This window comes from Populus euphratica, unplaced genomic scaffold (genome assembly GCF_000495115.2).
Source record: "Populus euphratica unplaced genomic scaffold, PopEup_1.0 scaffold37.1, whole genome shotgun sequence".
Lineage (NCBI taxonomy): Eukaryota > Viridiplantae > Streptophyta > Magnoliopsida > Malpighiales > Salicaceae > Populus > Populus euphratica.
In genome coordinates this window covers 319,873-343,240 of record NW_011499909.1, presented here as the reverse complement: position 1 = coordinate 343,240, position 23,368 = coordinate 319,873, and the positions used below count along the sequence as shown (strand labels likewise).

Below are 23,368 nucleotides of genomic sequence, written 5' to 3'. Positions count from 1 at the left end.
TCGCATGTTTTTTCCCGATGACTTTACTTAGTATTTGGTTGTAAATTTATATTGTAAAAATATGAATATGATATAAATATATATGTCTTTTCTTTTTCTTTGAAAAAAAAAAGAAGGCTCTTTTAATGAAAAAAAATATTTTTCTTTCAATTCAAATTTTACTTATTTATGCACTGACACTAAAGTTAGGAATATTAGTATTCACTAATGTCAAATTGAAAGTACTCTCAATATTCATTAAAGTTAGAACTGGGAATATTGAAACTAGGGTTGAGAATCATTGTGAACCCCTCAATATTTATTGATGTCAATGTCAAGGATATATTACTCTTTTTTTCTTAAGTAATATTTGCAAACTCAAAAGTTGAAAGTATTTATAGTTAGATATTTAAGAATATTATAGTCATACCATCAAAAATATAATACAATAAATCCTTAGTAAAATTTAAGACAAAAACCAATAATGCAACTTACCTCGAGTAGGATACTTAAATGGTGATAGTATCTTTACTTTTACATAATCAGTCTTATATAATAAAATCTTTATTGACTAGTTATGATTCTTAATGATCATAATACTAGGAAACCAAATATTTTTTCCCTTTAAGAATAAGATGCCAAATATTTTTTTTTCTAGAAACATAAAGGTCGTTACAATATCGGGTGCAACAATTTCAAACTAAGATTATAATTATAAACAATCCAGCTTATATAACATTCTAAGATATATACTCCACAATTAAATTTAAAACATATTAAAATTTAAATGAATTATACTACGGGTAGTTCTTACTTCATAACAAAAATCATTCAAGAATAAATTATAAGAAATAATATAATTTTTGTTAACCTTTTCCATTTTTTCCCTTGAACTCCCAATTCCATCATTTTCTAAGCTTAAAACCCTTTTCTAAACTTTGCAAATCTTCTCTTAATTCATCAAAACTCCATTTGATTCACTAATCTAACATGAAATTATATTTTTTCTCTCATAAACTAATAAAAAAATAAAAGAACCCTAACCTCTCTTTTTTTCCCTTCATATCTTCAACCATTGGCCAATAAACAACCATATTTATAGTCTCACATTTATGTTATTTGCAAAAATTCTCTCATGTTGAGCTTTTGTATTTTATTTTTCATTTAACTAGATATTTCATCTTGGTTCACTTTGAAAGTCTTTAAGTAAATTTTTATTCCATAAGCCTTTTTTATAATTATTCAATATTATTTTATTTTAATTTTTGATTAACCTACTTTATTATCAAGTTAATTTAATTTAATTTAATTAATTTTTTTATCACCAAAAAAAATTGTTCAAGGGTTTACAAAGCTAGTTGGTTTCTTTGATTACTAATTATATGAATGAGACATAAGGATAAAGAAAAATAAAGAGATTATTGTCAAGGTTATAAATTGAAGCATGAAAAAACAACACCCTCCCTTAAAAGCTAACAACACACTCATTTAAAGACCTTTTAGGGTAAGGCAAGTCACCTTGCAGATATTAAAAGAAAGAAAAAAGGAAAGCTAAGAGAATATCACACTAGGCATAATTTGTTTCATGCTTGTTTATAAATTAGAAAAGTTATATGAATGCATATAAAATTTACAATATTAAACCAATTATAGTAAAGATTCGTGCTTGTTGAACTCTAATAACTATCTAAATATTGTTATAAATGAAAGTCTAACATTTGAAATTTTAAATTCTCTCTCTCTTTCATTGTTATAAATGAAAGTCTAACATTTGAAATTTTAAATTTTCTCTCTCTTTCTATGTGTGTGTGTCTATATATATATATATATATAAAGGAGTATTAAGGGTAAAGTAGAGTATTCGTGCCTAATTGAAACTCAATATTTTATCTTTGAGTTTTACATAAACCAAACCCAAACTATGCATAAAGTTTTTTATCTATTCAATTTGGTTTGAGTCAATATCCAATAAGTTTAGATGAAATTGTCACCATTAACCATAGCTCTTCATGTCACTATCTCAATTAACCATAACTTTATTCAACGTAGTTCATGTCAAGTTTAAACATTGTATAAATACCAACTAAAATATATAAAAATAATATAAGAAAGATAACAATAATAAACAACATAAAACTCTACCAAACAGGGACACTACATCAAAGCCTCTAATTCAAAACTTTATTTATCAATAATTCATCAAATAATCTTATTTTTAACAAGTTTACAACTTCTTAAACAAACCCACAAAAAACCTCAATAAACTAAAACAATCTAATAAAAATAAAAATAAAAATAAAAATAAAAATCCTAATTTTTAAGCATAATATCTAACTTTATAAAATATATAGGAAAAAATAAAAATAACTAAGGAAAAATAATCCTCCTTATAAACCTTCTACATTAGTTTACCCAAGTTTAGAAGAACTCATCCTCGAGTTTAAATCACTTGTGTCTCAATCTTAAGAATAAATTCAAGACTCCTCAACCTATTTCTTTTTTTTTTTATGTACAATAATTTTAGCTATCAACTTCAATTCTTTCATGTTAGATTTTACATAAAAAATCAATTGACAAGTAATACATCTTGCACTGGCTTTTAGAGTAATGAATTACAAAACTCATACTTCCTTTATCAGTGTTATATCTATAGAAACCTTAAATATATATATATATTTTTATAATAGTAACTTTATAATCAAGTAGATTAACATAGCTTAAATTATTATTATTTTTATTGAATACTTTCACGTTATATGTGCACTTAACCTCTAACTTATTAATGAGGATACCATTGATGACATTATCACTTTCATTATTGTCATTATTTATGGTATCTTTATTGAAATTATCATCATCAAAATAAACATCATAAATTGATGGAGAATAGCAATCCATATCTATTTCATTATAAATGGAATAATCAAAATCTTCATAATATTTATCCCAATCAAGAAGTTGCCTTCTCTACTCATGCTTTTGAAATGGGTTCTCATGATTGGTCATGAATCCAAGATTACTTTCCTCATGATCCTCTTTTTTTTTTCTTCATATTTGTTAATCAACATGATAATTCATCATCTTAACTTTATAATTTTATCAATTAACTGACAAGTAAATTTTACAATTTATCTTTACATGTGCTATATCATTAGTTCTTGAACATCCTGAACATCCATTCTCAAGGGAGAAACATCTCATCCCCTCCTTTATGAGCACATTTTATTATACGAATACATATTCCATTCATGATTATTCAACAAATAACCATGAGGAATCGTTGAGTTATAATACCAACTAACATAAATGAAAAACAGCGCAAGAAAAATATCAATAATAAACAACTTAAAATTCTAAAGAATAGGGTCACCATATCAAAACACCTTATTCAAAATCTTATTTCTTAATAATTCATCATCAAGTAGTCTCATGTTTATGAGGTTTATAAAACCTTAAATAAGTTTCAAAACAACCTAAAAAAATAAAAATAAATAAAAGTCCTGGAAAACTAGAACAAAGTAAAAGTATTAAGTATAATATTTAATTTCTAAGCTAAATAGAAAAAAGGTAAAAAATAACTAGAAAATATATTAAAAAAAATCTCATACATCACATTGCTTAATTATTAGATCCCTTTAATTAAAAAACAGGAATTTAGTGAAGGTATATCACCTAAAGAATAAAAAGAGGAAAAAATGACCAGCAGGGTCGTGGCTCAGTGGCTGTTGGGACTGTTTGCCTTTCTTTGGACCTCAGTTCGAGTCCCAGTGGGAGTGGAGCTGGCAAGTTGTTCCCTTCATGTTTCTATTAGGTCCTCTCTATGCGGTATGATTATCACCCCCGCGGTGCCTTACCTGCTCACTGGGCTTGCAGGATATTCAGTGAGTCATGGGATTAGTCGTGGTACGAGCAAGCTAGCCCAAACACCCACGTTAATAAAAAAAAAAGAGGAAAAAATGTATTGGTTCGAGTTTCATGACAGACTTCAATTTTTTTAATATATTTTGGTGGTATATTAAGCATGCGTTTCTTCTTATTCTTCTTCCTTTTTTTGGTAACATTTATAGAAATAAGTTAGACATAGTACACAGAGAGTACATAAATATCAACTATCAAAACAATTTATCAACCGGAATTAAACCATATGAAAATGGGACTAAATTAAGTTCCATTTCCTTCTCTTTGTTTTTTTTTTTTTTATCTAACTCTCCTTTTTAGTTTCCTATATTTCCCCGTTCGTTTAGACTTGCTGCTTTAAAATAAAATGTTAAAGATCTCATGGATGGGATACTTGACAAAAATCAAAGGAGCATAAGGCTCCTGTAATCCTGTATACCTCTCTTAGCTCGCCTGACAAAAAAAATATAGCCTGAAAGGATATGGAATAGGCCCAATTTCACTTTACAGTCCATTCTCAAAATAAGTAGATTAATAGCTTAGGTAACAACTTTTAAATACTCAAAATATCCTTATGATGATGTGGGTGTTGTTGGGAATGTGGTTGTAATTGTTATTTAAAGAATTTTTTATTGAAAAAATATTAAAATAATATTTTTTATTTTTTAAAAATTATTTTTAAAATTAGTGCATCAAAATGATCTAAAAACATAAAAAAATTTAATTCAAAGTAAAAATATAAAAAAATTTAATTTTTTTTAAAAATGCTTTTAAAATGCAAAAAAGAACTTTTTTTAAAAATGCTTTTGAAATGCAAAAAAGAACCTAACAAATAATGTTGTTGGTTTGAGTACAAGAGTAGGGATATTTTTGTCAGTTTAATGGTTTTTAACCAAGAAGTGATTTTTTTTTCCTAACCTTAAAATACAATAAATTGCTCTTGGATGGAGGATGCAATTGCAAACTACATCGATCAATAAATAGAAATTGTAAATAGGCAAGGTTTCACACAACAGGTCGCAAGGTGCCATAAAAATATATGATGGTTTATGAAATTTAAGTGATTATTTCATTATTCTGTATAATCATAGTATATATGATGCAAGCGCAAGCAGAAAGACAGTGAAAATAATCATACAAAAATATATTTGAAAAGCAAAAATGGTTGTAAACTTGAACTTTCAATTTATCATTTGATTTTTCTAAAATTAAAGCAAATGAAGTCTTACTTAAAAAAAGTTTATAACTCTTTTAAATTAGTTAAAAAAATTGATCTTTACTCTATAGTAAATTAGAATCTTAAAGCATGAAGGAAAAATAGAATAAAATTTAAATAAATATAAAATCCAAAAAAATAAATAAAAATTTCTCAAACGGGACGTCTTGAGCCTGGTTTAAGGATTTCTAGTGGCAGGACAGGCAGCAGAGCCCAGTCCGATAATTGAATCAAAATATAGTACTACTTTTTTTTTTTTTTTTTTGGGGGGGATGAACTTTCTTGCTTCCTGATGGGAAAAAACTACTACCGTCCAATAAGTAGCAGCCTCACGTGCTGCTGGGCGTTGATAATTAATTAATATAAACGGACCTGATCGTTTGCTTTATTATATTATATTTTTCTTTTACTTAGCATGGAACGCAACTTTGGGTCTCAATTTTGGAGCTCTTTCTCGCCCACCAACCACAGCAGTAACAAATTTACTAAAACAAATGAAGATTTTACTGCAGTTATAGAGTCAGTTTAGTATTTACTATAATAATGGAGAAACATCTACGGCCCTCTCCTCATTTGATTCAAGGGTATTTTAGTATTTTTACATACATCATTCATCATTATTAATTTATGTGAGTATATTTTTATTTATACAGTATTTTTATGAGCATTAAAATAATAAAAATACTTCTAGTAGTAAAAATAAATAATTGTACCAAATAAGGATCAGCGCGCGTGTTTATATATATATATATAAAATATTGAATTATAAATATACCCTTAGATCCAAAAAATTTAATGCATTGAAGTTAAAGGAATTATAGTTTTTTAACTCTGAATTTTTGCTAATTATTAGTTTGCACAAGAATAATATAATAATTTATTATTAAAATAATATTTTTAATTATAAAATGTTATTGGCACTTATTGTATACGTGCCAATAAATGAGAGACGCCACATCTTTAGGGTAATATGTGTAGTATCTCTTAGTAATTAAATATAAGATTTTGTTGTATAGTTCGAAATAATATTTTTAATTATAAAAAGTTGTTGGCACTTATTGTATACGTGCCAATAAGTGAGAGACGCCACGTCTTTAGGGTAATATGTGTAGTATCTCTTGGTAATTAAATATAAGATTTCATTGTATAGTTCAATTCATTGATATCTTCCCTTCCATCCTAGGCGACGCATGTAGTCCAAATATTTTTTTTGTTTATTTTTGGCGACTCTTTCTTTTCCCCTTTCATTTCTCTCTCTTATCCCAATAAATATATTATGGCTGTTGGTGTTATTGATATTTCAAATTCAGTTCTTTTAGTTTTGATTTGTATATTTTTGTTATCTTTTCTTTTGTTAAAGTTTTTGGTGTTTTTAATTTAACCTTTGATTTCTAATTTGTATGTATAATGATTTTAGATTATGCTCTCCTACTTTTAATTTTGTATTTTTTCCCTTTGTTTTTTTTACAAAGTTTTTATGATTTTTAATTTTATCCTTCAAATTAAGTTTATGATTTTGATTTTTTTAATGATAGTAGTAGTGATTTTAGTTTGATTCATTTTATTTTAATTTTTAATTTTTTTCTAAGTTTTTTTTGTCAAAGTTTTTATAGTTTCCAATTATGTCATTTAAATCAAGTTCATGATTTTTCTTTTTTCAAAAACAACAACAAATAATATTGGTAATGAAAATAAAAATAGTAATGAAAATAATAATATGATTGATAATAATAAAAAAATAGTGATGATATTATTATTAATAATAATATTTATAGTAATATTATTAATGATAATGATAATGATGATAGTAATAATAGTAATAATGGTGAATATTATTAATGATGATGATGATGATGATAGCAATAATGGTGATAAAAATAAAAATAAAAACAATAATAAAATATTAATATATAAAAATAAAAATAAAAATAATAATAAAATACTAATATTATTGATAATAATAATAATAATAATAATAATAATAATAATAGTGGTACTGATGATAATGATAGTGGTTGTAATTATAGAATAATAATAATAATAATAATAATTGTGAAGATATTAATAGTTGTGGTAATAATAATAATGATAATAATGATGAATATAATAATAATAATAATAATATATAATTCAAACCGAACTGTAGCGCGGGCTATCTACATGGTATCTCAGAATACGTTAACTAAACACAACTTCGAGCGCGTATAATCTGAATGTAAATATGGACGCTCGAACATCTTTATGAACGCATTATTGAAGAGGTAAATTCAATGTTCTTGTGATAGTAAAAGCTGTTTGCGGGATAATTTTAAAATCGACCACAAAGGCACACATTTCTTCGTGGGGGAACATAAGCTGTGAAAAGAAGAGAGCAGCTTTTATCATGCTTGGCCTTGCTACATGACAAAAATCAGCCTGATATATATCTATATATATATTTTGTGTGTTAATAACGCACTTTCCTTCCCAATTTCATAAAAATTATAGATACATCAAGAGTTTAGACACCATCCACCTATGAAAGTTTCAATAACCTGCCCTCTTTCCTCTTAAACTATCATGCTTGTGTGCGAAGGAAGGAATATGAGCCATGGCTGGCCCAGAAAATACTCCCAGAATCCAAGGAGTTCCCATTTGAAAAATTGAAATAGCACTATCTCGCCTCCTAAGAAAGCAATATTCCCCTTGACATTTCAAACCCACCACCTAAAGAGACAGCAGAAACAGCCGCCTGTCTTCCATGTCTCGTGACCAAACTGATCATTACAAGTGTTTGATATCCGAATTAAGCTTAGTTGTCTTGTTTGTTAGAGCATGTTCATGTTTTTTTCCCAATGACCAGAGCCAGGTTACAACACAGGTTAGCTGTTTTTGTATCTCTCTCTAAACTCGTTTGTATCGTGAATTATTTCATTCTAGATCAGTGACCTGACCTACCTATTACTTCAATAACAGGTGGGCATGGAATATATTTAACAACGAAGTAAAGTACATCAAATTTAACAACAAAGGAATTTTAATGTTCGGAAGTCCGAAGGCTATTGTTTTTTTTTTTTTTTAAAGTATATTTCACTTAGGAAAAATATTGTAGTTTTAATGTATTGATGTCAAAAATAATAAAAAAAATTATGCTAGTGAAAAATATATTTTGAAAAGGAGCTGCAAAGCACGCATGCTAGCAATGACAATCTGTAACCTCTAGCAAGAAGTGCCTCATGCTGTAATATTTATTTGCATATTTTGGAATTCTGCAGTTCATGGTTCTAGCTGAAGAGGGTATTAAATGACCATTTGGGATTTTATTTTTTCTTTTCAACTCGATACATTTCCAAACACAGACATAACCTTGTGCTTTTGCTGTTACTGCAGCAAACCATCAAAACTCAGCATGCGAAGAGAATACTTACCTCTTCTGGGAGTCATTATCTACCATAAGCCATCAGAAGTGCTGTGACTGGTAAAAGAACATTGACCATACAAATTTGTCGTGCACCAAGTGGACAAAGAAGTCCTGTTTTTCGTAGACGAGACAAATAGTGGTGATTTGAAAAATTACTAATTAATGTATATTGATCTCCCTTGCTTGAAAAACCATCGCGGAACCCAGCTGGGAGTCGCAACGGGGCTAAAATAATCAACCGCAAGCTTTATTAATAAAATCATAGTGTATCAGTATAATAACATGTTTTGTTCCCCATTCAACCATGTCGTTTTCTCCCCATTAGAACGCCAAATCTTCCTTTACATTACAACCTTGATTCTTTCTTCTTTTAAAAAAAAGTTGACGATCGGCGTGGATGCAAAGTTGCCAATGCACCAGACCAATTAATCTATTAATTGTCAATGTTTCTATACAAAGCACCAGAGCATTTTTTTTGCTTTTCTCTCTGTTTTTATTTTAAGTGAAAAGTAAAAATCTAAAATAAAGAGTCCATTATTCATAAACTATTTATCAATAGAGATGAATATTCATAATTAAGTAGGGTTAATCACAAAGCCCTTCTTCTAAGTTCCAACTGCAGAAAAAGGAAATGTTTGTGCCAAAAACAATGGCCATAGCAATAAGAAAAACAATATTTCCATGAATTTATTTACCCCACTTAATTTCTGATGGCACAACAGTGTCCTAAATCCTAATAATTACGAGTTACAACAGACTAAAAACTGGCCTTCGAGCCACCGTTGCTTATTAACCCTTGCAATGAACTCTTCAACTCTTCTGTTTAGTTCCTCCGGAGGCAATCCACTGTCTTCTTCTTCAATTATGTCCTTCTCCTCATGCTGATCATCTTGCACTCCAGCTTCTTCATGAACATCTTTATCTCCTTCGTTGGTTAGTTCAATAACTTCTTTATCATCTTCTGCCTTCACCACTAGTTCTTTATCTTGAATATTAGTCTGTTGGTCTTGGTCAATCTCCGGTTTGCTCTCCTCTGCCTTGTCTTGGTGAGTTGAGATTCCTCTAAGGCTCCTGCTCCTCTCTACGTAGTCATCATAAATTCCGCCTACTGGAGATGACTGTGACCCCACAAGCCTTGATTCTCCAACAAGAAAGACAACAATTACATTTACCAGTATAAACAAGCACTTGGGGCCACAGTAGGAGGAAAGCTTATTTGGGAGAGATAGAAACAGAAAACGCTTCATGAATGAACACAGAGAGGGAAACCAAAGAGGAGAGGAACAAAGCAAACTACATGTCAAGGCAAGGAAAGAATGAAACATGAGATTGTAATAAAACTGATTCTTGAAACTGTGCATAGCTTGAATCTTTTTAGCCTTTCTTATAGAATCCATTGTTGAAACAGGTTTAGCAAGCAGACTAGTGGGGTTAATCTATAAGCGAGTTTAGAGAGAACTTTTTTTTGGAAAGTCGTGGAGAACTTAGTTAGAAGAGGCTAATTATCGATGAGGACTCACATCTGACAGACACAGACAATGAAGCAGTGGAGACAAGGACTCATATAGAGAGGCTACTTTCTTGTTGTTTAAGGGAATAGGAAATTACTTTTGTGAAAAGGCATGGCAGGTTGAGAATGCGTTCGTTTGGTTGCTTTTGTTTTATAGCCTCCATTGCTTTCCACTATTTCTGTTGATGATTTTGAACACTCCATCTAAGTCTTAATTAATACGTGCTTAGCATCAGCAACCTGTGATGACCCCTACTCGCTGGATTCAACTATCCAGTCTGTGAAATCAGACCTAGCGGCAATTTGGCATAGGATAACTATGAAGTAGGCCAAAAGTTCAAGCTATGCATGCATGTAGCATATATAGCAATGTGGGAATGGTATACCGGTTCATTATCTCTTTAATAATGGTGTTATGGGCTTAGAGGTACAAACGTCCTATCTGTTTTCAGTTAACTATTGCACTAAAATGCTTACTATTATAATTACTGTGAAATCTAATCCTTAATTTGCTGCTCAGAATCGTTCCTCCTCTAAATCTTTTAGATTTATTTTCTTGCCCCTGAATATGTTATGCATATTCTTTCAAGAAGTGCACGTGATTTCTAACTGATAATTGCCTTTTGGCTTTTGGACAGAAGAGGACTGTGGTGGAAATGGACATTTATTTTCTAAGCTTTTTTATTCTTGTTTTCCATGCTTTTACTCCTATAATTGAAGCAGATGGCAGGACATTTGTTGAATGGAGACACTAAAGGAACTTGTGAAATAGGTGCAAAGGTCATTGTCAAAGTAGTTCTAGGTCGGCAACTCTTTTACTAGGCGAAGCAAGATTCCAGCATAAAACCCAGAACAATATACAGCTTTAGTGTCTAAACTAATCATCATGGCCATGCTTTGATTTTATAGATGAGAAACCTAAATTATTATGGCCTACTTGACATTAATTTCAATATCGACAGTAAAGAGCACACGTTGTTAGGACTTAGGATCGAGTAGTGCACTCCTAAATTGTGATGCGAGAGAGACTCATCCACACACAAGATTTTCTGTAGTTTTGATTTGGTCGTACGAGTTCGCCAACAATTTTTAATTGCACGGGATGTCTTGCTAAAAAAGATGTTGCTGAGAGTATAGAATACTTGGAATTAGTTGTTAGCTCATGATCCCAACCTAGCTAGCTACAATATACAGAATAGTAAATATTAATTAGGAAGGCCATCAGAAACAATTCCGTTCGTCATATACTTCTATTGTGGAAAGGGAAAAGTTTAAGAGCTTGAGTAGTTTCGAGTCGCTTCTGTAGGAAATAGTAGTGGCTTTATGAAGAGAAGCTAACACATGAGGTGATCAGATCAAATCATGCGTGGATGGTGGATCTGGTTTGCTAGATGCTATGATTTTTATTGATGTCAACCTTGAGGGGTTATGTCAAGTAACCAGCGACAATAATTGGAGCCTGTGTAAGGTAAATAGTTTTCTTGGATAAAATTATAATTGAGTTGTTTTAAAATATTTAAAAAATACTTTTTTTATTATTTTTATTTATTTAAAACAAGTAAGGCTTGAGCAATTTTCATTTGTATTTGATATTTTATTTATTTATTTTATAGTATAATTGACAGATATATTCTATTTATACTTAGTTTTTTTATTTTGTTTTTTTAAATAGGAGCAGCCTTGAGCTATCATCCAAGTTGTTGTCTTATATGTCATGGTCGGCTATGACAATGACCCCCTGTGGATACAACCTTCCTTCATCGAGGATACAAATGCTAGTCACTTTTTTTTAATTAATATAAGTGTTTACATCAATTAATTTGATTAATTTTATAAATACTAAAATTAATAATTATATAAATTTTTAATAACTCTGAAAAAATTTAAACTCAGGGATGAATGAAGAACAAACACAAAACCTTATCCGGTAGGCTCAATGAATAGGCATGCACTTGCTTTTGCGAGCTGGAAATTTCCTTAGATTCCCCAAGGACCGGAGGGGTTAAGAGGGATTATGAAGAGCTTTAAAAGACAGGATGACGTGCAAAAGTTGTGCTTTCATCTCCAAGTACAATTTATTTTCTGGAGACTTAGCAAAAGCTTGAGGGCTACGAAGAGATGCCTTTATATGCTACAAGGGAAGAAATTAAATTAACTACTCTTCTACCTTTTTAACCCATGATAAAGCAACTATTGATGTGATGTACCAAATCTTCGAATCAGCGTGGTGCTTTGAAGAGGTGTCCATTATATTGATTAGACCAATAATCAGCACCTCCTTGTGAGGCTGATTATTGCAATCACAAATTAATCAGTGAATATTACAGTACCTTGGAAAAATTATAATTATATTGCTTTTCTTCCGATGCCTTGCTTCATCACGCAACATCACAGCCATTCATAGTGTCTGTCGCATCATGTATTCTGGTTTTTTAAAATATTTTTTTATTTATAAATATGTTAAAATAATTAATTTTTAAAAAAATGAAAATTTTGACAGACACCCGTTTCAAATTCCCAAACGGAACCTGAATCTTGCAGAATCGTGGGTGATATCTGAGCTTGAGTATTTGTTCACATTACATTCTGTGAAGGCAAGGCAGCAGGCGAGGGCCAGTAGAGAAAGATTCTGGCTACCGCAATAAAACAGTAGTAATATGGTTGAGCTGGTCCCACGCAGAACCAATTCAGACACTGTTCACTTCGTTTCCATCACCTGAGCTTTCAGACAATAAAGCTGTCATCATAGAGAAGGGACGGGAAAAAAAATCACTTGCAGATTCTATCATTCAGTAGAATCGACCCAGTTTACGATACAACAGAATGATACTGTTCCATCTTTGGACAGAAATGCACCAGATCATACAACGACCCCCCTCTGAAAACTCAACAATAAAAATAAAAAGCCGACAAAACCAACTACGAGTACTACGAGATTGCTCAAGTGCAGGCGGTGAACCTGCGAGTCAAACGATCAATGCTAAATGATCTTAAAAAAAATGAGTGTCATGCGCAAGCCTCCTGATGATCCGGGAAAAAAAATCAGGAGAACAACATTGCAAGCCGAACACTATGGAGAATAAAGAATGCAGCTACTCCTAAGTCACAAAACAGCAGGACTAATGCCCTCCAAGTACTACAGCAACCTTCTCCTGTGAAAGAAGTGAAGATGGATGAGCAATCAAAGGCTCATAGTGATCAGCTCCAGCACCACACCAGCCTGTATACAAATGAAAATTTAATTCTATAGCCAATAACTAAAGTAGCTAAAATTCAACAAAATAGTTGATCTTGGTCGTATATTGTTTTTGTGTGGCGTATATTCATGGAATATCCATAACAAAATTAAGTTTTCCTGAACATTCAAATAGATTATGGCAATTTCGTTACCTGTTCCCTTCATAAAGAGAAAGAAGGGGGGTTCACAAATTTCAGTCCTGGGACGATGTGGGAGAAAGAAGACACAATTTTCTTCGTCAATCATTGCATCAGATCCATGTGCTTGCACCTGTAAAATGTTTGATCAGACCAGAGGGCTAAATCAGAACAAAAAATAACCCATTACAATTGAGACTAAACACAGTGAGGAAACAACAGTAGTACAACTTGCATGTGTGTGTGTGTGTGTTACCAACTCGTCATACAACTTTTTATCCATCGACAATAGAAAGTAGAAATAAAAAGACATCACAGACAGGAAGGTGATATTGGAATAGCAGAAAAACTCCAAAAGGAGTAACGATGCGATGGTCTCTGGCAACTTGCTCATCAAACACACATGGATTATACAATAGCTATCCAACCAACAGACTATCCAGTAGTATCTAACTACATATCAGTGAAATAGTACATACTCTATCATATGGATTAATGCAAGGAGGCTATTGCAATGATGACACATTCTACATAAATGGTTTCAAAATATCAGACTTGCAACCTAAATGTAGTCTATCTAAATCAATGGCACACATTATGATACTTGCATATATTCTGCAGCATTATGTAAACCAAAAACAGGATAAACAATCAAATAGATATGTTGATTCAAAAGAGTGAGAGAGAGAGAGAGAGAGAGCAACAAGTTTAAATAGTCCTTACCACATATATTTCACGCTTGAACTCTGTTGCAAGACACTCTATTGCAATATCATCACCAAAAGCTGCAGCATGACCTTTTCTATTCTCATCAATGTATAACAAACCTTCCTCAGTATATTGCAAAGTGATGATATCATACTCATCATCATGTGAACCGGAGATCGACATGTATTTTGCCCAACTCGGGCCATCATTCACCGCCATACACCTCTCTTTGTATATTGACTCTGCTGCCATTTCTCTTCAAATCACGATATAAATTCAAATAAAAAAGCAAGCAGAAACAACAACAATCATCTGCAATATAACCCTCATGACAATAACACACTTCGCTTTTCAAAAATCAATATTCAATGAAAACTACAAAAAAAAAAAAAAAACTATTCATTTTTCATATTTAGAACCTAAACAGTGATTATTCATTTTAAATTACTTAAACCCCTAATTTCCATTACGAATCAGAAACAAACAGATCTAGTAAAATGCATTGGCAAAACCCTTAATACTTCATTTTTTTCGTTTTACATTAGCTAAAAACCCTAACATTTTTATGCTTGTTAAGACAAAAATCACAAAAATAAACAAAAAGAATTAGAAATAATCATCTGCAACAAAATCCTCCATTAAATAACACCCTCCATTTCTTTCAAGAAAACAACATAACATAAAACTTCAGAATTACAAACGCATATCTTTAACTAAAAACGAGATAAAAGAACCTTCTTTTTTCATTTCTTGAACATAAAGAAAATAACAAAAACAGATCCAATAAATAGATAACACAAAAACATTAAAAAAAAAAAGGAGAAAGAAACAATGAAATAATTACCTTTGCATCCCTAAGAGAACAAGCTCATCGATAGCAGAATCCAACGCGACACGATCTTCTTTTTTGGCTAAGAGCTTAACCTCTTGAACGACATGTATCCCCCACCCGTTCTTCAGATCCGGCGAATACATATGCTTTATAGCGTTATTTATCGCCTCCCTTTCTCCCGCACTCACAGATCCAAAGTCCTCTACAAACCTCCTCGCCGTCCTCCTCCTCAACTCCCGCGCGTCCATCTCACTCGCCACCATCGCCCTCTGTGACGCGGTGAACAGGCAGTTCCCGTCTGCCGACACGTCTCCCCCGTGCGACAGCTTGAATACCACCACGGGATACGACTCGTCGTTCTTGGGATGCTTCCATAGCACGCCTTTGGATTGGAGCCTCTGTAAGTGGCGTCTTTGCTGGTCTTCCAAGCCAATCACGTCCTCCCACGTGGTTAGTTCGGAGATGGTTAGGGCCTGTTCAGAATGATCTACGGTGACTTTTGGATCGTCCCTCCAGTGAACAATCGGTGATACTGGTGTTTGAAATGTCGTTTCGGCGACAGTTGTTGTTGAATCGCACAACAACTTCCCCATTTTATCGAATTTCTGTTTTTTATTTTCTTTAAATCAAGAGCAGAAAATTCTTGATTTTTCTTTTCTTTCTCCTTTACCTTCTTCTATGAAGAGGAGAGCTGCAGAGGGAAGAGAGGAGTAGAGACAGAGGAGTTGGCGTTAAGCCGGTGGACCATTACGGCCAAACCTGAGACAGAAATATTATACTATATTTGTTTGGGAAAACTACAAATCAGTCCCTTAACAATAGAAAGTGTTTCCACTTCAGCTTCCGAAGTTCTAAGATTCAAATACAATGATTTTAACTTATCAATTACTAGAAAAAATCGTAACATAATTTCAAGTGAAACAAATTAATTATGTTTATTAGATGATTTTTTTCTATATAGATAATTCCTGCTAAATTACTTAAATACATGTGAATTTATTTATTTACCACTACTTGTTATTAGCATTTGATTTTTGGTTTTGTATTGACATTTACATAAGCATATGTAATTCATTGAGGATGCAATTGCTTAATTTTGAAAGTAAGAAACTCATATGAAATCACAGTGTAATTGGAGGGCTGCATTGTGGTTTCTCCATCTGTATAAATTTATTCGATGCTCTACTAGAGGCAGTTGTTGGTGGCGATAAGCTGGCATGTTTTAGGATTGGGTGGTAGGTGGATGCTGATGTGTCTAAGAAGAGCAAATCGGATCTCGCCAAGTCAGCAAAGTGGGGACCATTTGTTTTGGCTGTCCAATGAGGGTGCTCAAATTTGTTATGTGTCCGTAAGGGAGCACGTGCGTGTGCGGCTTCTGCCCGGCGTTACTTACGATTGTGGTCATGAAACTGAGCTTTGGGCATTCAAAGCAACGGTCAAAAAATGACGTGGGATTATCTGTTAGTTTTTTTCTATTTTGTTGTCGCTGACGTTAATTTCCTCAACGGCTCTTTTTCCATGGAGATTACCTAAAGTTTCTCCACCAAGTGAGCGATAAGATGGAAAGGCGGCAACTCCCCGGCATGTGTGTTTGGGAAAGTTATTGCTATTGATTTTTATTCTGATCTGAAAACTATAAATTATAATATTTAAAAATAATTATAAAATTATGTGCAGGAGAGATTGTGATATAAGCTTTTAAAATTATTATTTTTATTATTCTATTATAAAATTATGTTGTATTACAATGCTTTTCTAATTTATTTTTTTTATTGAAAGGAAATATTTTTTTAGTTTATTTCAGTAAAGTTTTCCAGTTTTATTTTATATAAAAAATTCTAATAGTTTTTTTGACAAGTAAGATATTAATAAATAAATCTAAGTATTTTAGAAGTCTCTTTATTATTAAAATGTTCTCAGTCTTTGAGGATTTTGGCTTATCGCGTTCCAAATCCAAAAATCATGAAAATACTCCTCTTGTTTGACAACGTAAAAAAAAAACAGTACTAAAAGATTAAAAAACAATACGATTGTGTTGATAAAAAAACATATACCAAACTAAGTTAATAATGTTTAAACAGTCCAAAATTATAAACAATAATAAATGTTTTGTCTTAAAATTTAACAATTTTTAATAATTTATCCACAAAAATAATTTGAGATTATAAATCCACATTTCAAGGATTAAAAATTAATTGGAGAGGTTATTGTAATCAAGAAAGCAGTGCTATAAGAATTTGGAAAGCAGAGAAATAGCGACGGCATGTGGGTTCACGAATCGTCGCCATTGAAGACAAAAAAGAAAAGAAAAAGGTGAACCGGGTTTATCTTTTTCTAATCTTCACTCTTAAGTTAGTGGTGAAAGTCATCGTCACCTGCAAACAAATAAATCATTAACGCAAAACAATTGGTTTCTAAAAAGTAATATTTTTATTATTGTATTTTAAAATAAGCAAAGTTTACAACTTATACTGATGGTTTAGCATAAGATCCTAGACTATTGCCTATTGCCTATCATCAAGCATAATTATTTATGAAAAAAGAAACTAATAATTAAAGATTCAATTACTGTATTTTACTAAGCGAACTGCCTATTCTGTGCTTGATTTTCTTTTAACACTTTCTTCTTCTCTTTTACATAAGGATGACGTGGAGAAGAAAGAGAGTATTGGTCGCTGGAGAGATTGAGTCGTGGGTGGCTTAAATAAGAGATGAGAAGTCATTAGTGGTGGTACTCACGGTGACGATGCTGCTGGAGCTATTATTGCTGGATTTGCTACTGGAAGAGGTTTCTATGATGTGAGGAGCTGGTGGCTGAAGCTAGTGGAGTTGTTTTGGCCAAGAGGAACACAGAGAGTTGTTGTTGTGAGGGAGAACCCGTCGCTGCTATTACTGTTGAGGGTTTGAGAGAGGACGTTGCTCATGGTGGTGGTTGAGGTTAGTCTTAGAGCGAGGGGGGAAAAAGAGAAGGGTGAGTCAGTTTGTTATCTGATGGAGAGGAGGAGGTTTAATGCTCTAGAGGTGGGCTTGTTGCTGGTATTGATTAATGGCACGCACAAAGAGAGAAGAAGCGAAAAAATAACGCATATTCATCGAACATGTAATTTTTGGATTTTCTTGAAAAAATAAAAAAGGATAAAAATTTATGAATCTGAATTTTTATTCCTCTCTGAATGCTTATTCTTCCGCACATGGTTAGCGAGGAGGAACATAAGAACTTGCGGTGGTTAATGAACTGAATCACACGTACGGGCGTTTAAACAAAGTCTGTAAACGTAATTATAATGCGGGAAAGGTGGTTATCGTCCTCTTGGGCTGTCAGCAATATGGGACACGAGGAGACATGGATGCACAGGGACCCCATTGAATTATAGGATTTAGACACCAGCCATAAAATAGATCGCGTTTTGTCTTCTTTTGCGTTTTGTATTCTGGTTGACGGACAAAAACAAAGAAGCTCCCACCTTGGTTGGGTGCGGATCGATTGATGGTTTTCTACTCGCTACATGATCTGATTTGATATATATAACTTTGGAATTATGACTTTTAAATAGTTTATAATAAAATGAGAAAATATATATAATTTTAATCTATAAATTAATATGTTTGGTAATCTCTTGAACAATCTCTTTGCGTCTGTTCATGCTCAACCCTAGAATTGTAGGTGCCAAAAAACTTAAAAAGTTCAGTAATCTAACTTTATCATTATCGAGACATCAAGCACAACGTGCAGAGCATGGAGTCAGTGTGGTTCTAGAAACTGGGAATAAAAGAACGCGTGCACGTTATAAACCATATCAATATCCCAAGAAAGAAAGACAAATCTTGAATGGTAATCCTATGTTATATATATATATATATATATATATATTACAAAAACCAATCAAGAATTAAAAAACACAGCACTATGTGCATTTGCTTTCAATAAAAAAACAGAGTCAAGAAACTATAAGATATAAAAGACCTGAAAATGTATAATAAGCAAGAAAGGGTTCGTTTATTTTAGAAAAATCTGCTTAATATCTTCTATATTGAACTTGATTTGCTAGTCATGAGAATTAAATCATGATGATATTTGTCCATTGTAAGCAAGATGCAGTCCACTTTAAACATCATTTAATAGTTGCATTTAGGCTATTTATATGTAAAGATCTTGAGTTAAAACCATAAAATTACTATTTATGATGTCTAAAAATTTTTAAATGGTCTAAGAATAGAATTCGTGAATTGAATAATAGGTTAATTAATTGATTCTTTTAGTAATTTTATTCATTTTTTTTTAATCAAGGTAATTGATAACTTGTACTCGATAGATGAAGGTGATTTATAGCTAGTATCAATAAAAAGTTTTTTTTGGTGAAGTTGGTGACTCTGTAGTACTTAAATAAATATTTTTTAAAATAAAAAATACAATAACATTATAGAGAAAGAAATGGTCTGACAAAATATATATACAACAAAAAAAAAAGATTGTGATCCTTTAACTTGAAAAATTCATAATGTATTTATGGTCCATGAATCTTATCATTTTATGGAGAGTAGAGATTGAAATGTATTTTCACTTTAATTTTGTGATATTTTAAGTTGTATTTTATTTATATTAATACTTATCGAATCAATATAAAATATAAAGGGACTTGTATGAGGTCCTGAGAAAATCTTTGAAGAGTATTATGCTCTAGCCAACTAGAGATGATAAATAAATCTAGATACGTTACCTACACCCAAGCACATTTAACTTGGACATGGAAGTTTAAGTCCACAAGGATATTGGGGTGCATACCCATCACCAAAGGTGCTGGCCTTGAGTACAAGACACCCATCATAGGCTCAGGTTTCTTGACCAAGCCTATGCCTGTAAGAGAGTTGGGCTTGTGCTACCATGCTCGAGCTCCCTCTCCTTGACTTCCTGGTATACTTTGAGCTTGAGATACCAAGCCTGAGCTCAAAGTGTATTTTTATTGGGTTTATTTTGAAGACATCTTTTGAGTTTATTTTATTTGAATTCATCATCTAATTACAAGCATGTGGTGTTGTGTCAATATGTTATAATCCAGTTTATTTTATTTAATATAAATTAATTGATGCTATGAAAATAAAATATATTATAAATAATAAAATCATATCATATCATAAATATACAGTTTAAATTGAATTATAATATCTCATTATAATTCTTTTACATTGTATATTAGATATATATTTATATGAAAAGAATATTTACTAATGTGATCAATCATGCATAAATGACCAAGAAATCATATTGATATTTTTTATGTAAACATACCATTAAGAAAAATGAAATTGTTGATGTATTTATATATGAGAAATGAAGTCTCAATTTGTTAATTTAAAAACTAAATTCTAAATTTATATGTAAAAACATTTATTTAAATCAAATATATTTTATATTACATCTATCTAACTAAAACATGATTAGAAAGCTATTTATTAATTGAAATAAATTTTTAAAAATTCATACCAAAAAAATAAACTCATTTTCTAATTAAATCTTAGTGTTTGCTCCCTTTCAAACATTTTATTAATCTTGTAAAATCAAATGATTAAGTTCACCGACATTAGAGAGATTTAACGGTCCATGCTCATAGTTCAATTATTTCTTGTATGAAACAAGCTTAGCTTATTTGGCGTCTACCCAAACGGTTTAATGGATTCAATCAATTTCTACCGACAGCACTTCAAAGATATTTTCCAGGAAATACTATGCTAGTCATGTAAAGGGGAACGGGGAAAATATATATATATAATGTAAATGTATTAAAATAATAATTTTTATTTTTTAAAAATTATTTTTAATATAAACATAAATTTTTTAAAAAATATATAATTTTAATTGTGATTCCAAATACTATTATAAAGGACTCATCAACTAGCTGTGCATGAAATAAAATGTGAAATGAACATCAACTTGAGTTATTTAAAATATTTTTTATTTAAAAATATATAAAAGTAATATTTTTAATTTTAAAAAAATTATTTTTAATATCAAAATAATCTAAAAATATAAAAAAAATAATTTTTATTTATTTATTTTAAAAAAATCACAGAACGTTTCAACCATGAAAACAAATTGCAACTAAATTTACCACTTTATATCCCAAATAATGTCCCCTTCCGGATGAATAGACGGGCTATGTTGAGATCTACTTGAGGAGCACAGTGCTGAGCGAGCCCTGCAACTGCAATTCGGATCTACCCTAAAAATAGTTCGTTGACAAGTGTAAGGCTAACGGTATCCCACGTTCAAGAGCAGCCACCTGGCACGCTATGCCAATTACACATGCAGCATAGTCAGCGCTGCTTTACATTTTTAATAACACAATCATATCCACTTTACTCCACTCCTTCATCTATGATCCTTTCTATTCGGTGACCATACTCTTGAATTATTCTTTCATTTGTATCTATAGGTAAGATCTCTCTTTCTATGTTCTTGGTTTCGAACGAGCAATCCCTTTGTTTCAAGATTCTTTTGTAAGTACTGTATCATTTCCGTGGTTTCATTTTGTTTCTTCAGTGTAAAACCTTGGTGCTATCTTTATCAGATGAATATTAACTTTTGATCTTCGTGTGTTGCTTTGCATGTCAGTAATGTTAATGTTTTTTTAGCCTGTTTTAGTACTTATCTTAACCTTTTAGGTTGGATAATTCTCCAATTGTAGCTTAGGTTGCTGATCATATATTAATAGTCGTTTTTCTATTTAATAAATCCCAGGGGCAGCCTCTTTAATTTTAATTGATTTCTGTACGGATAACCATTTTTTATCTGATTGTTCATCGACATTTCATTCTAATTTTGCTCAATACATGTTCACTGCTTCCTTTCTTTACATGCTCTGTTCTTATTCTGAGTTAGCAAACTTATAATACAGAGAAATTTATACCAAGCTGAAGGAGGAATGTCGGGTGTCTCTCTCGCTGTGACTCCACCACGTGAGCCTGATGGAACCACCACTTCAGCAATGAAACCTCAGCAAGAGTTTCCGCTTAAACAACAGCTACAGCAGAATTCTGTGGTTGGAGGAGTAATGGGATCATTGCGTGCTATAGAACTTCAACTGGTAGCTTTTATCATGGTTTTCTCAGTTAGTGGCCTTGTCCCACTACTTGATCTAGTCTTCCCAGCCTTTACCTCTGCTTATCTTTTAGCCCTCTCGCGTTTTGCCTTCCCTTCATATGGTAGAACATCATCGGAAATTTTCCAAGGAAGCAGATTTTTTAGGTTCTACGTCATTTTGGGAACTACCATAGCGCTTTTCTTGCCTCTAGCCTATGTGTTGGGTGGGTTTGCAAGGGGTGATGATCATGCAGTCCGGTCAGCAACACCCCATTTGTTCTTGCTCTCATTTCAGATTCTTACTGAGAACATAATAAGCGGTCTGTCGTTGTTTTCACCACCTGTGAGGGCATTGGTACCCTTGCTTTATACGGTCAGGAGGATCTTTGTCGTCATTGATTGGATTAATGATGTGTGGCTTAACAAAACTCTACCAGCAAATGCTCAAGTTAAGGTGAATAGTTCTTAATTTCTTTTCCATAATATAGTTTTTAACTTGGATGAGAGTCGATTGGCTTAACACAATTCATGTGGCTGATTCAGGACATTGCGTGGTATTGGTTTGGGAGGAGTCTAGCAGTAGCCAATCTAGCATATTTCTCAATCAATCTATTTATCTTTTTGATTCCGAAATTCCTTCCACGGGCTTTCGAGATGTATTTCAGGGAGAGGGATGAAAATGAATCAAAGATGGCAGAGGACAAGCGTTCTGCAGCTGCAAGCAAACCCAAATCATCTGCATATAAGAAAGCAGCTTAACTCATTTCTTTTTGTTTTCGTAACACTTGGAGCAGTTCTTTTACTTGTTTAAGGTTTTTTTGTTGGAGGACATGTTTTTACCAGCAACTAGACTTTTACTTCTTCTATAACCTCTTGGATTTGAACATTGCAAATCTTGACTGTTGTGTTTATTCTTGATGCTTGCTAAATTAATGAATTCCTCTTTTGCTTCAAGAGGCCGGGCAAGCCATTTATATACCACCTATATTCTAGAATAGGCAAAATATAGCAATATATATATATATGCATATGAACTTAAATCGTTAAACCAAGCCTCGGGGGTGTTGGTAAAGTGTACCGTAGCAGCTGTTTAATATGGCGTGTTCAAAGCGTACATATGTACACGCATGATAAAAGCCAATTACAGTAGCCATATCTTGATGATAATGTATCGCTTGTTTTATCTTATTCTGAACACCAATTAGCCTTTTTTATAGGATTCCTCGATAGCTTTGCTTGAAAATCATGATTTAAATCCCCCACTCAACGATATTCCATAATTCTTTGATTGTTGAGAGGTTAAAGAGACATTAGTGGGAATAGGAATCTTAATTTTCCCTGTTTTGGGCACCAGTTATAATCTTACACTTCGA

At 31.9% G+C, this 23,368-nt stretch overlaps 2 protein-coding genes across 4 annotated transcripts; one reads left to right on the top strand and one right to left on the bottom strand.

Moving 5' to 3' along the window:
* Positions 1 to 12,640: 12,640 nt before the first annotated feature.
* LOC105133722 (uncharacterized) lies at positions 12,641 to 15,660 on the bottom strand. The gene is made up of 4 exons (XM_011037812.1): positions 14,930 to 15,660; positions 14,101 to 14,341; positions 13,393 to 13,510; positions 12,641 to 13,222 (listed from the first exon to the last, which is right to left on the bottom strand). Exons 1-4 carry the CDS (start codon positions 15,508 to 15,510, stop codon positions 13,122 to 13,124), a joined length of 1,041 nt encoding a protein of 346 aa, XP_011036114.1. The 5' UTR covers positions 15,511 to 15,660; the 3' UTR covers positions 12,641 to 13,121.
* Positions 15,661 to 21,060: 5,400 nt separating this feature from the next.
* Positions 21,061 to 22,951, top strand: LOC105133721 (uncharacterized). Of its 3 annotated transcripts, none has more exons than XM_011037811.1 (3): positions 21,061 to 21,348; positions 21,811 to 22,443; positions 22,539 to 22,951. In XM_011037811.1, the coding sequence occupies exons 2-3, from the start codon at positions 21,838 to 21,840 to the stop codon at positions 22,752 to 22,754; spliced, it is 822 nt and encodes a 273-aa protein (XP_011036113.1). In that variant the 5' UTR covers positions 21,061 to 21,348; positions 21,811 to 21,837; the 3' UTR covers positions 22,755 to 22,951. The 3 variants fall into 3 exon arrangements, with proteins under 3 accessions (XP_011036113.1, XP_011036111.1, XP_011036112.1); XM_011037809.1 differs by having other exon boundaries at positions 21,811 to 22,449; XM_011037810.1 differs by having other exon boundaries at positions 21,334 to 21,412; positions 21,811 to 22,449.
* Positions 22,952 to 23,368: the final 417 nt, after the last annotated feature.